Here is a 14,588-nt window from a genome sequence, read left to right as displayed (position 1 = left end):
TCTGTCCTCAGACTCTGTAGCTGCCGGCTGCCAGTACACTGTCACACTACATTAGAGGCAGCAGCGCCGGCAGCACAGAGCTCTCTCCCTGACTTCCAACCCACTTTCATGTGTCATCAGTCATGACAGCAGGGACTGGAAAGGGGGCGGAGCAACACGGAGTTGAGGGGCGGGCTACACGAGTGGAAGGGGGCGGAGCTACACGGGAGCACACATCTAATGAAAGGAAGAAGTAGATGAAGTGCCAGCCAGCTTGATTTTAAGGTAACTAAAGTGTGAGAGAGAGGTTCATACTGTGAGGCATATGTATAATGGACATCACGGTGTGGGGCATATGTATAATGGACATCACGGTGTGGGCATATGTATAATGGGCATCAGGGTGTGCGGCATATGTATAATGGGCATCACGGCGTGTGGCATATGTATAATGGAGCATCACGGTGTGGCATATGTATAATGGGCATCACAGTGTGTGGCATATGTATAATGGAGCATCACGGTGTGTGGCATATGTATAATGGGCATCACGGTGTGTGGCATAAGTATATTGGGCATCACGGTGTGTGGCATATGTATAATGGACATCTCTGTGTGGGGCATATGTATAATGGACATCACGGTGTGGGGCATATGTATAATGGACATCACGGTGTGGGCATATGTATAATGGGCATCAGGGTGTGCGGCATATGTATAATGGGCATCACGGCGTGTGGCATATGTATAATGGAGCATCACGGTGTGGCATATGTATAATGGGCATCACGGTGTGCGGCACAAGTATAATGGGCATCACGGTGTGCGGCATATGTATAATGGCATCAGGGTGTGCGGCATATGTATAATGGGCATCACGGTGTGAGGCATATGTGTAATGGGCATCACGGTGTGTGGCATATGTGTAATGGGCATCACGGTGTGTGGCATATGTGTAATGGGCATCACGGTGTGAGGCATATGTATAATGGCATCATGGTGTGTGGCATATGTATAATGGGCATCACGGTGTGCGGCATATGTATAATGGCATCAGGGTGTGCGGCATATGTATAATGGGCATCACGGTGTGAGGCATATGTATAATGGGCATCACGGTGTGCGGCATATGTATAATGGCATCAGGATGTGTGGCATATGTATAATGGGCATCACGGTGTATGGCATATCTATAATGGGCATCACTGTCTCCTCCACCACTTTGTGACTCCCCTCCCTGCATCCCCTGCCACTCTGCATCCCCCCTCCTACCCTGCATCCTGTGCCACCATGCCCCCTCACACTCTGCGTCCTGTGCCACCCTGTGTAAGTCCTCACTCCCTTCGTTCTCAGCCACTCTGCATCTCCCCTCCCAGCATTCTACGGCACCCTCCATCCCCCCTCCCTCCCTGCATCCTCTTCCACCCTGCCACTCTACTGTGTTGGGAGACCCCCTGTCACCCCCCCCCCCCCCCCCCCATCTCTATCTCCCCAGCCCCACAGGCTGTAGAATAAACGCTGTACGCATGCGCCTATTCTGCAGCCTGAGGGGCTGGGGACATGGCCAGCAGCTAAGAGAGCCACTAGCCATGCCCTCACAGCAGCAAAAATTGGGCGTGGCCTTGTTGGAATAGGCCACACCCCCATATTGATAGGACACACCCCCTAAAAATTCGGGCGCGCCTCCGGCGCGCAACAACACTCCCCACCCCCCCTTTTAGGGCTGCTTCAAGATTTTTCCCGGGCTGGTTTTAATTCCCAATCCGCCCCTGACTAGCCCTGCAGCTCACACGCACCAGCCGTCCCGCATCACCCCGCCACCTGTCAGACAGAGGACTAAGCAGCATATGGCGCCCCGCATCCCATTCTATGCTCCCGGGTTGCGCTGCCCCCTATACCCCCAGCCAGCACCACATACACCCTGAGGCACCCATGTGCCTCTGCCTCCTCCCGCCCGCACACACAGCTCTTGTGACAGAGGACACATGTGTCCTGCTGCTGCCGGCGTGAGAGCGGGGCATGGAGGACACAGGTGCGGGAGAATTGACAGGTGTGACCGGGCTCTCCTCCCTCGTGTGCCCGCAGCGAGGGAGGACTTGGGGGGGGGGGGAGATGAGCCCGGACCCCGTCATTACCTGTCTGGGGCTGTCCAGCCTCCCCGGCTCCTCGGGACCCCCGACCACTGCTTCCACCTGGCAGGACATGATATGACGCAGCCTTATGAGTACCGCGCTAGATTCGACACCAGCCGTGTCCCTTGCGCAGCGTTTAGGAACAGAACCCCGCAGACCGCCAGCCAATCAGAGGAATAGCAACAGTACGGAGAGCTCCGGCCCACAGACACGTGACGGATCGAGGCGGGAGACGGAAGCGACCGCGCGGCCATCTTTGGGAAGGGAAGAGCGCGCGAAGTCCATTTATTTGACAGCCTAGAACGTAGCAGTAGCCGCAGTGTACAGCGCTCCCTCCAGTCTTGTTGTGAAATGTGCGGTAGTCTCACGTTTGACTACAACGCGCTGAAACAAGCGTAGAAAATCATGTATCTCTAAATGACGTACAAGTTACAAAACTCGGTTCAAAGATCGGGCTTCGTGATAGCAGCCATTTTGCGGGAGGCGCTTTCCTGCGCCACAGAGCTTATGACTTCTTAAAAATGTTGAAGATTGGAGACCGGTTTGGGACACAAAAGCTTTCCATATGCAGGAGCTGTTGCTTCGGCGCATAGGTGACGTCACACAGTGTGCCACTCACTTGTGTGTTAGTGCTTGTTGTGAGGAGATTTCTGCTAGCCGCCGGTCTGTCACTGAGACACTGAGCGGGCTAGTACTCGCTTCACGCAGGTATGAACGCGCCCCCGGCCTTCGAGTCCTTCCTGCTGTTTGAGGGCGAGAAGAAGTGAGTATTGGGGAAATATAATGTTATTATATCTATCCATATTGTTTACATAAACATCATAGATGCTCTTCTCTATAACACAGCATCGGGGGTGTAGTTCATATAGAGCTAAAAATATTTGCACTTGCAGAATATAGACTGTAACCACCATCCTCTACCCCAAACAAAGATCACAATATACAACACAACAGTGGGTGACCGGGGCAGCTGTACGCCCTGCTACACCAATGGTAGCCTCTGACTGTAATCTAGGCGGGCAAAGCTTTTGAATTAGAAATGACCATCAGAGTCATAATCCGTTTTGTTCGGCCAGGTATACTAGGAATTAGATTTGGATTGCTGTGCAACAGCCAGGTAGGTAACAAATAAACAGTGACAGTACAATTGATGTATCCTGGGGAGGGTGATGGGACATGATAGGGGAGACAATGGAACATATATTTGCTGTGCTGCACAGCACCTAGGCAGTAATCCGCGGCACCACTTGGTCATTGGGGAAAGAGAAGAGAGTCCGTGAGGCTGGGGATAGGAGTTGGCTAGGCTGAGGTCCACCCTCGTTGCCCCTGATGTAGGAGCCATACCAGTTTAGCCATGCTAAAACTGTTGCATGGCATGCTGGGATGTGTAGTTAAACAGCCGATTGATTATTATCAATCCCTGATTGATAATAATTGTGTGTCAATCCGTCATTGTAGTAAAATGATGATCAATTTGCACATCAGCAGTTTCAATTGCTAACAATCTTTAGCATATAGCGATACAAAAAGAGAATGTCTTGTTGAATTGCACTTTCCAATGTTAAAATCGAACTTATTTTGTCTTTCCAAAAGTATATCTATTTGTAGAATTCTACTACAGTTCAGTGAAAATAAAAATAAATGTAGTAAAATATATTAGAAATAAGTTTTCATGTTCTAAGTTTGTTTATTAGTTGTCTCTTTATTCTTTATATTTTCACTTGGGATTACACACCTTCATTAATTTAAGAGGATTCACTTTGTTTCTTTATTATACAGATCAGAGGCCCATAGTTAATATTCTCAAGGGCACTACAAGTCTTGCTTTGCATATGTTAAGTCTAACCGATTGTAACTTTAAGGTTTAAAGTAAAGTAGTACATACTAAAAACAGCTGTAAATATGTATAATGTGTCAGAAACTGAACACTTGTTATAGGTTCTACTTCAGTACTTTGGAGGAAATAGCAAGGTTTTCAATTTATATACATCTAACTTTGAAATCAATTATGTGGTGTATGATTGTATTTTTAAGAGACTGTAAACACTGTCGATTTTTATAGGTTGTTGCCTTATATTCTTATCTCACTTATCCACCTATGCTGATAAGGGGCCTACACACGGGGAGATTTGCTGTGCATTCTGAGTGAAGCTAGATCACTCAGCACACCTCATTGCATAGCGATGTGTCCGCACTGATCTGTCAGGGCCAGTGTTCTCCGGCAAGAGCACTGGCCCTGCAGGGCCGCGCATCGCTATTACTATGGCCCCTTCACACGGAAAGATGTAGGGGCATTTTCTAAGAAATCTAGTTAAGATTGCCCCTGTGTGTAGGCCCTGTTAGTCATTACACTACCCCCCTGTCCCATTTAAATCAGTGCTGAGAGGCAGCAATGCTATCTCACTGCTACTAGAAAGCAAGTGCATCATGGAATTCACCTGTAAATAATGTAACACATGGGAAGGCAGTTGGCATCTGGCTTCCCATGGTCATGATTGCAATATGTTTCAGACCCAAAAACTGCAAACCTTTTATATATGTACCATATGTTGAATGTTTTCTTTTTTAACATTTTTTTTCTAGGATAACTATCACTAAGGACACAAAAGTACCAAATGCCTGCCTGTTCACAATAAATAAGGAAGATCATACAATTGGAAATATTATTAAATCGTAAGTGATAATACTGGTCTAGTACCATTCAGGCTAAGGATAGTTGTATTTTATCAGACTGCATGTTAATCCTGTGTAGTGGGGGAACTGAATCTCGCTAGGATCAAGTGATGGGTGACCCAGTTTGTTTTATCACTGTCTTCTATTGTAAAGCGCAACGGAATCTGCTGTGCTATATAAGAAACTGTAAATAAATATTAATAATGGGTGCTGCAAACATTAATTCATCAACTCCCTTACTGACTGTATTCCGCTATTATTCTGTGCTCTAATTACATTTGATAAAACATGTGATCTAAAACAGGAGATATTAACAACCAACCCCCACTCACTGTCATTGGTATATTTAGTTGATACAAGTGACTGCGTTGCAGTCTGGCACACAACACTGTGTAATAGAAAATATACAGTAGAAAGTAAACAGCAGACCATATTAATGCAGCTCAAGTGATAAATCAACAGGTGACACTTAGGGGGTTATTCTGGTTCACTCCTTCTGGCAACTTCCTTCTTAGATGGACAAAACCATGTGCACTGCAGGGGGGCAGATGTAAAATGTGCAGAGAGAATTAGATTTGGGTGAGTTATTTTGTTTGTGTAGGGATAATACTGACTGGTTTATTTTTGCACTGCAATATAGATCTCACTTTGAAGTAAAACCCCACCAAATCTAACTCTCTCTGCACAAGTTACATCTGCCCCACCTGCAGTGCACATGGTTTTGTCCATCTAAGAAGGAATTTGCCAGAAGAAGTGAACCAGAATAACCCCCTTAAACAGCTGTGAGTCAATATAGAATTACTTTGCACAAGTTGCTTTCAGAGCTGTAACCTGTGTTTTTATGAGGTATATATCAATACATTTAAAAAGAACACATAATAGTCCACCCATCTGTGTAATAATATCCAGTGGGAAATCATGTTGGCGTTCTCCAAAGAAAGAGTGGAGAGGAAACATATCACCAGTATGGGCAGCCTTCCTAATATTATAAAACCAGTGCTAATCTGTTGTTTCTTTACCTTTTCTCCCATTACTATTCTCATGAGGTAATGTTCATACATGTAGATAAACAATAAACTAGTGAAACAATGCCAGTGTTCTCTTAGTAACAAAAACAGGCATGTAACAAGAAGTGCTCACATAAATTCTGTTAATTAACATTTATGACAGAATTGGGTGATAAGGCAATATAACGGTCCTCACAGATAGGAAGAAGTCCATACCGCACTGTCTCTTGTTAATACTTGGATAAAAACAGGAATTGGAGGTTGGGAGAGTAAACAGACTTTCCAGAACTGGAGATTGTGCAGTTTAATTAGTTTTATACTCCTATCATTCACTAGTGTGTACCCAGCATTACAGTATAAGACAATATAGGACTAGTACAGGGCATATAAACATAGCTGCATCAGCAAACCACAAAAAGTATCATGTTGACAGAAAACTGAAGGTTTAGATGCCATCGAGGGGAGTATGAATTGGGAAAAGCACAGGGGGGCCCTGCTCGTGAGCGCTTCCATTGTAAAGGGGAGGGGCAGACAGACAGGGATGACACAGAGGGGGAATGAGTGTGGAACATTAGGTTGTAGATACCTCCCAACTTACAAAGAGATGGCGGAGGGACAGAAGGCTGCGCACCGAAAATTTCTGTGGAGTGTCCTAATTAAAGGGGCATGGCCTATAATCGCTGTTTTCCCGTGAGGCCACGCCCCCGTTTTGACGCTATGGGGGCATGACCCAGAGGCTCTGTGAGCCTCTAGCCATGCCCCCAGCCCCCTGGTTTATTCCCCCCTGCTCAGCTGCCGACAGGGGGGACTCCCAACAGGCCTCCCCCCCCCCCCCCCCCCCCCAGGACACTGCCGGCCGTAGGAAGGGATGCGGGAATGTCCCCAAAAACCGTGACATTCCTGCAGTAATCGGGACTGTTGGGAGGTATGGGTTGTGCGGCATACACATGGGGCAATTGTATCCCTATTTCTAAGCGATCTGACTAGATAGCTTAGAAATAAACATGGATCGCTGAAGAACTGGCTTCTTCTTGCAGCCTGGCAGGATCGCATCTTCTGCAGTAGTGGAATGTAAGTGGGTATGAGACACAGTGTATGTGTGTGTACGCTGGTAGCAGCAGGGGGAACTACATCTCCCAGTAGCCACCTCCCTAGTGGAAAGATGAAGGTGACAGAACAGAGGTAAGTATACGATTATAGATCTTTGGGGGTTATTCTAGTCCATTCTTTCTGACAAAATCCTTCTTAGATGGACAAAACCATGTGCACTGCGGGTGGGGCAGATGTAACTTGTGCAGAGAGAATTAGATTTGGGTGGGGTTTTTCTTCAAAGTGAGATCGATATTGAAGTGTAAAATCATGCAGTCAGTATTTTCCCTGCACAGAAACAAAATAACTCACCCAAATCTAACTCTCTCTGCACATGTTACATCTGCCCCCCTGCAGTGCACATGGTTTTGTCCATCTAAGAAGGATTTCGTCAGAAAGAATGAACTAGAATAAACCCCTTTATGTTTTGTTAATAAAACTGATCTCCTCACTGCTGGGCATTTACTTCTCAAGCATCTGCAAGACGTACAGTATTTGATATATTTTTATATTGCAGATTTTATATGAAAATGTATTTAATAATTTTACTGGATATATATATAATTAAAAGTTGTGGTGGTTTTTGTTTTTTTCGTTTTTTTTTTTAAATCATTTGACTTAGAATTTAAGTTGTCTCCCTGTCCCAATCACTAAAAATAAAATGTTTTGCCTCTCTACCTCATAATGGGGCAGATGTATTAAGCCTGGTAAAGAGATAAACTGGAGATAAAGTGGAAGGAGATAATGCACCAGCCAATCATAATGTGTTTGAAATATGACAGTTGGGAGTTGATTGGCTGGTGTGTTATCTCCTTCCGCTTTTTCTCCAGTTTATCTCTTCGCCAGGCTTAATACATCTGCCCCATTATTACTTATAAGAATTTAGCACTAGTCCTGGATTAGCACCATACAGTGCAACGCTGATGTTTCCACATCACGTACATATTTGTTCATACATAATTTCCCATATTTACTCTTGTGTGGAATCATTTATTTTATTATGTACATAAGAGAAAAGGGAATGTTCCTGCACCTGACCGTGTGCATACAGTATGAAAATAGCACAGGTTTCCCAACAAAGCCTATGCAATACAAATGTTAATTGTACTAGAATGTTAAGGGTTGGTGTAATGATTATTATATTAAAGATGTATAGATTTATAATCTATCAATTATAAGTAAGGTTTTTGCCTATACCGCTTTGTTGTATGTATTGCCTCCACATATGGCACTGCAGGGCATTTTGTGGCACCATATAAATAATAGAAAATGTTTGAATTTGGAAAGTTTTTAATCTCACCACAGACCCATCAACACTTAAAGGAATAACGTAGCAGAATAGTGTTTTTAACAGATTTGATTGGTCAGGGCTAATTGGAAAAAATGGAGTGTGCTTTGCCTCCATCTTGACATGAAATGTGTTGTATGTTGGCGGAGACAGAACTAGAGCGATGAAGTACAGCCCTGCTGAGCAGCAGCTGACAAATAATTAGCAGGTAGTTGCTCCTAGACAGTTGTGGATCTCCAGTGCCCCAGTGTACTTCTTTTTTTTTTCTTTTCATGTCCATGCTAAAAGTTTTGCATTTGCTATGTGAGGAACATGATGACATTCCCGATGGCAGGACTTTCTTCTAGCTGCACCCACTCTGTGGAATGACTCTCCTCCAGTCTCCAAACCTATAAGCGTTCCCTAAAAACTTATCTCTTCAGGCAAGCTTATCAAATTCCAGAACCAGTCACAGAACCTTGCATTCTGGTGGAACCGACAGTATCTATCCTTATGTATCAATGCCTATTTCCCTATAGTTTGTAAGCTTGCGAGCCGGGCCCTCCTACCTTTTGACTGTCTGTAAATACCCTGTTTGTTGTATAACTGTCTCCTTTGTAAAGCGCAATATGCTGCGCTATATAAGAAACTTAATAAATAATAAATAAAATGTTTCCTATATAATTTGCATTTATTGTTTTGCAGGCAGCTGTTGAAAGATCCTCAAGTGCTGTTTGCAGGATACAAAGTTCCACATCCTTTAGAGCATAAGATTATAATAAGAGTTCAAACAACACCTGAATACAGTCCCCAAGAGGCATTTACCAATGCTATCACAGACTTAATAAGTGAGCTTTCCCTTTTGGAGGAAAGATTTCGGGTAAGCTGAATAATTGCCATTATTAATTGTCTTTAACGTAATTGAACTAATGGTGTGTACACACGTTAGATGTGCCTTAAGATCCTATCCACGATCTGATCAGATAGGATCGTGGATAGGATAAGGCACATCCGATTTGCATCCTATCTTGACTATATAGTGCAGATCTGCACTATATAGATAAGGCAGCCAAGACTTTCTGGCTTCCGATACATGAACTCGGATCGGGATTGCAATGGTTAAAACCCTTGTGATCTGCATCCGTTGTTGACTATATCGTCAACATCGGAAAGGAAATCGGACCGTGTGTACACAGCATAACACACACAGACTCATAAGGCCCCCATACACTAGTCCGACTTGTCCTTAGGACAATTCGGACCAGTTTGCCACTTGAGCTCCCCGGGAGGGCTCACTCACAATTTGGCACTTTACATGCGATTTATTGCATGTAAAAAAAATCCCCTGGGGCGGGCAGCGGGGTCCAGGCAGCGGCGACCGGTAGCTATTAGCAGCATTTGCCGGGAGGCGGGAAGCAGCTGGTAAATTTGAAAAAGTATTTTGAAAAGACTGGCCGGCCGGTTATTGCCAGAGTGAATTCTCTCAGGCAGTCAGTGGCCTCCCATCTGCTGAGAGAATTCTCTCACCCAATCGGCGTCAGGCCAGTCTTTTCAAAATATTTTTTTTCAAATTCACCAGCCGCTTTCCGACCCTTCCGTCCAGCAGATACCGCTGCTGCCCAGACCCCACTGCTGCATAATACTCCATCTTCATAAATTGCAGCCTTGCTAACAGGTCTGAATTAGGCCCCAGTGAGTGGTTGACCTAGGGAAAGAGCTTCCATTCTGCTCTATAGCAGAAAAACAGGACTTTTACTAGATTTATATTTATTTTCAATTATAGTATTTTAGCACTTTTATAGTGGGTACACACAGTTCGATCTGACATTCGATTTGATTTATACTGTATAGCCTTGCAAGACTATTCTTCTTTTCGATTTCCACTAAAGGTGAATGCGCATTGAGATCAAATGTGGAAAAACCATTCACTGCACATTTGATTTTGTTTCTATAGGCAAAATGGAATCGAAAAATAGTGGAAATCTCAGTGTGCACCCACCATTAGGTCCATCCAACTGACAAATCACCTTTTTGGTGAACTCCAACCTCTTAATTCCTGGAGAAATACCATCAGAGCTGTAAAGCCGGTGTGTGAGATTTCTCTAGTCACAGAGGCCCTTATTCTAGTTGAATCGGACGGGTGCGTATTTCGGACAGAAACCGAGTGTTTTTAGCCCCGCCTATCGTACGGATCGCTCACACCGTCCGAATGCGGTAAAACACCGACCGGACTGAGTGGATGTTTCATGTGAACACCTCCCCCATCCTCCGATGGTCGCCGATCATCGAATGATGGACCGAGTGCTCCAGAGCACTCTGACATTTTTCCGTATGAAAGCAGGGATATGGGCGGGCAGCTGACATCCGGCTATGTCAGCTGTCCGCCCGCCACACGTGCGTCATGGCCGCATTACCATACGTACGCCCAGCGTTTTCATGGGAACGCCCATGAAACGCGGGGTGTACGTATATGGTAATCTTCACGCCCCTCTCCACCCAATGTTCGGATTGTTCCGACCGATCGTTTTCTGTACAGAATTCACGCCGTATTCGAATGTGCACGGTGTTCGCACATGCGCAAATACGCCTCTGCACATGCGCAAACACCAACCATCGGCTGTCCGTCCGCATTGGCCCTTATTCTGATTGAGTCGTACAGTTCTACGTTGTCTTCTACAGTAATTTGGAGGGAAATGATGATTATGCTAGAGTTTTTCGGTAACAACATTATTTCTATTTTGATTTTCTATTCTAGGTTGCTATCAAAGACAAACAAGAAGGCATTGAATGAAAAGCACATGCAGAAGTTGGCATTGGCTATAATTACTGATGTGCCAATATTTCCCTTTTTGTGGGGAATATACAGCATATGACTAGCATAATGTGTGTATTGCATCCTTTTTTTTGTTTTCTATTTCACACAAAAAAATAAATAAAGTTCTCTTGGTTTTATTAGCATTTTATGTTTTCTCATTCCGATGTTATACTCTCCCAACTAAATGCATTGTGAAGACCAAACTACTTATACTATTGGTACAGACTTGGGTCCTTGGTATTTCTGAACATCTAGAGCCTCTTCCTGTTAGTAAATATCCCAATACAAGTCATGTGTGTGTTTACCATAATCAGAGCTGAAGTTTTGGCAGTCTAGCTTCAGATATAGTATACATAGTTATACGCTTTATATTAAGGCTGAATTGAATAAACTTATTTCTCTGATAGGGAATTTCTGAGATGAGGTGGGCTACACCTCAATAGGGGTTGCGTGGTGCTGTGTGCCAAATTTCTGGGGTAAAACCTGAGTATTTGGGAATCTAAAGTTTCAAATGTAATTGGAAAAATTTCCGCCACTGAGGAGGATTTATTGCTATATTAGCTGTTGATCATCCTTCTAGTTACTCTTCACATCACAGAGTGAGTGTTTGGGATAGTACCCATAAAATAAAAGCACTATTGCAGCCATAGGCAGGCCGGAAGTGGTCAGCGCGAATGTCACAGACCCTCCTCAAAAAACACCACTTGTGCACCCCCGAAAAACATCAGGTTTCCACCCCCAAACATCGGATCACTGTCAGTCATTCTCCGGCCACATTGCGTTTACAACCCCTATGCATTTTCAGTCTTTCACCTTGCATTGTGTGCATTGTTACACATTCGCAGTCGTTTGATTATAGTTTAGGTTGCTAATTCTCTTATTGGTGATCCATGTTGAATAAGGTTTAAAGACCTGTAGGTGGACCTCTGCTGCTAGATCAGATTAACTATGTATAGAGAGAGTACTGCATATGTAATAGGGAGATCAGAAGATGGCATCTTATAGAATGTGTTCCTGCATACCAGCTACTGCTATATAAGCAAGCCTCCCGATTTAACAAAAATATGTATGAGAGAAACTTAGGACATTACCGTAGCACAAGACTATTCCTCAATACACAAGATAGAAAAGCCACAGTACTTAAATGTTCTAGCAGGGGATAAAGCAAGCTTTTTAATTTATTTTTTTATATTATCCTTTAGATTTATCTTAATTTTTTTTACATTTATATCTTTATTGAGTTTTCCAAGTATACAGATCCATACAAAAAAAAAAAAGTTAAATTAAATAAAGGGGTACAGATAAAGAATTTGGAAATATAAGGGTGTAGGGATGGGTATATTCCAGGGGGTTACATTAAAATACAAACTGCACATCCTTTAATATTTGACATTGCCTTACAAATCTTATGTCGCCATGGATTTCATACTTTCCATAGTACACGTTTGCACATCCTGCCTCCTATGTCAAACTATATTACATATTGTTCATACAAAATCGCTTATTCCCTGAGGACAAATTGCGAGGGGTTAGATCTATTCTGATTTTGTGTGGAGATCTCTCCCTAACCTGCTGTAACATGTTCATACCATGCTCTCCACTTCCGCAACAGCGATGTGGCCTCTGTCTCCATTATGTAGTGGAACTGGACTTTAGAGATCACCTTCTGAATAGGGAAGAGTACCCTGCTTCCAGCATTGTGCTAGGGCTGCTTGTGCTGCAATAAGAATGTGTCCCAGTACGTATCGCTGACTTGCTAACACTACTGTCGGGTATATATGCGACAGCCAATTGTGGGGAAGGGGTCATTACAATTCCCAATACCTTACCAATAAAATCAAAGACCTCTCTCAAATATTGTTGTGCTTTTGGGCATAGCCAAAATACATGATAGATATGTCCCACCTCCCCGCATTCCCTCCAACAAAACTGTGAGCATGAGGACCAGAATAAGTGTAGTTTATCTGGGGCCAGGTAGAGCATGTTTAGAAGTTTGACTTTTTGCATTTCTGCATGATTCAAGCATTTAGACATATTAAACGAGGTGGAGTAAATTGTTTCCCATTGATTATCGGATAGGTGCAGGCCCATATCCCCCTCCCACTTTTCTTGGGCAGAGGATCTAGGTACTTGGGGCACCTCTGTTAGGAAATTGTACCACTATGAGATGCATCCCCTTGTTTCCAATTTATTCAGTTGGGTCAGGAGGGCCACTGATACATAGCGCAGTATCTCTGATGCACTGTTCGCTCTCTGTACCCAATTTGTATCTGCATATAGTGCAGGAACTCTGTCCCTGGCAAAGAGAAACGAGTCTGCAAGTCCAAAAACTGTATCAATCTACCTCCCTCAACAATATGTCGTAAATCTGTTAGTCCCAGATTAGTCCATTTAGAAAGGCTCAGGTTGGGGATCAGAAATGTTAACATTCTTCAGGGTATGTTTAATGCTGGGAACGTTAGTGCAGGGATCTTTGGTTTAATTTTATCCCAAACTTTAAGTGTGTCTATAATGGTAGGTAGAAACTGCACCGTATTTGGTCTCATTGTCTGTGGGATCCATATAAGGTCCATTATGGAAAATCCCACACAGTTCTCCCGTTCCATTATCGACCCCCAGATATAGGGGGGGGGGGGGGGTCTTTAAACCACTCTTGCATTTGGGTTAATATACATGCCTCCCTATATCGATCTAAGTGTGGGAGAGCTAGTCCTCCCCTGCGTTTTGGTAAAACCATACGTGATGTTGCTAATCTAGGTGGATGGTTCTTCCATACATAAGTCATCATCAGGGTCTGGCATTTAATTATATACTGATGCGGTATAAAGTATGGGATTGTACGAAAGAGCTACATTAGCTGGGAACCCTGCATTACACTTGGCACTGTTATAAAGGTATGTTGTTTTATTCTGCACCTATTACACCTTGACAAAGGGGTTAGTGAACCCTGAAACGTTGGGAACATTTCTTGTTGCTATTTAAAGTTTTTTGAAAGACCTCCCGGGTGCCTCTGTTTGTTTTTGGACGAGAGAGAGAAAAAGAAAAGAGGACCCGTTATTCAGGGATTAATTATGCTGCTGGAAATAACTTGCTCTGGTGCCTCCAACGTAAGGAGTTGAGGCCTCTGGTATATATGCCATCCTCAGGGTTGCCTACCTGACCCTCTCCAGGAGGGAGAAAATGCTCTGTTCCTGGACTTCCCTGGTAACGTGTGATTGCCATCACCTGCGGTGACACACCTTTCTTATCAATTACCTAGCTCACCACAGGTAATGGCAATCATACATTACCAATGAAGTCCAGGAACAGAGCATTTTCTCCCTCATGGAGAGGGTCAGGTAGGCAACCCTGGCCATACTTGCCTACCTGACCATCTCCTTCAGGGAGAAAATGCTCTGTTCCTGGACATCATTGGTAATGTATGATTGCCATCACCTGTGGTGAAACACCTTTCTTATCAATTACCTAGCTCCCCACAGGTGATGGCAATCATACATTACCAGGGGAGTCCAGGAACAGGGCACTTTCTCCCTCATGGAGAGGGTTTAGGTAGGCAAGTATGATATATGCAGCAAAGAAGCGGCACTCAGAGACCGTCAGTGTTGTAAATTAATGGGACCAATTTA

The 14,588-nt window shown here is 44.0% G+C and overlaps 2 protein-coding genes across 3 annotated transcripts in view; one reads left to right on the top strand and one right to left on the bottom strand.

Annotated features, from left to right (window-relative positions):
- TXLNG (taxilin gamma) overlaps positions 1 to 2,338 on the bottom strand; it is a 39,587-nt gene extending 37,249 nt beyond the window's left edge. The window contains exon 1 of one of the 2 annotated variants that reach the window (XM_083173942.1): positions 2,115 to 2,338. In XM_083173942.1, the coding sequence (XP_083030068.1) occupies positions 2,115 to 2,183 (69 nt within the window). In that variant the 5' untranslated portion in view covers positions 2,184 to 2,338. The remainder of the gene's footprint in view (positions 1 to 2,114) is intronic. The other variant, XM_083173941.1, reaches the window with a different exon arrangement.
- An 8-nt stretch (positions 2,339 to 2,346) lies between these two features.
- On the top strand, positions 2,347 to 11,105 carry LOC146060577 (DNA-directed RNA polymerase II subunit RPB11-a). The gene is made up of 4 exons (XM_083173943.1): positions 2,347 to 2,874; positions 4,695 to 4,784; positions 8,853 to 9,027; positions 10,903 to 11,105. Exons 1-4 carry the CDS (start codon positions 2,822 to 2,824, stop codon positions 10,936 to 10,938), a joined length of 354 nt encoding a protein of 117 aa, XP_083030069.1. The 5' UTR covers positions 2,347 to 2,821; the 3' UTR covers positions 10,939 to 11,105.
- The last annotated feature ends 3,483 nt before the right edge of the window (positions 11,106 to 14,588 follow it).

Source organism: Crinia signifera, chromosome 2 (assembly GCF_055691185.1).
Source record: "Crinia signifera chromosome 2, ASM5569118v1, whole genome shotgun sequence".
Lineage (NCBI taxonomy): Eukaryota > Metazoa > Chordata > Amphibia > Anura > Myobatrachidae > Crinia > Crinia signifera.
Note: the sequence above shows the minus strand (reverse complement) of the source record. Positions and strands in the feature narration are given on the sequence as shown.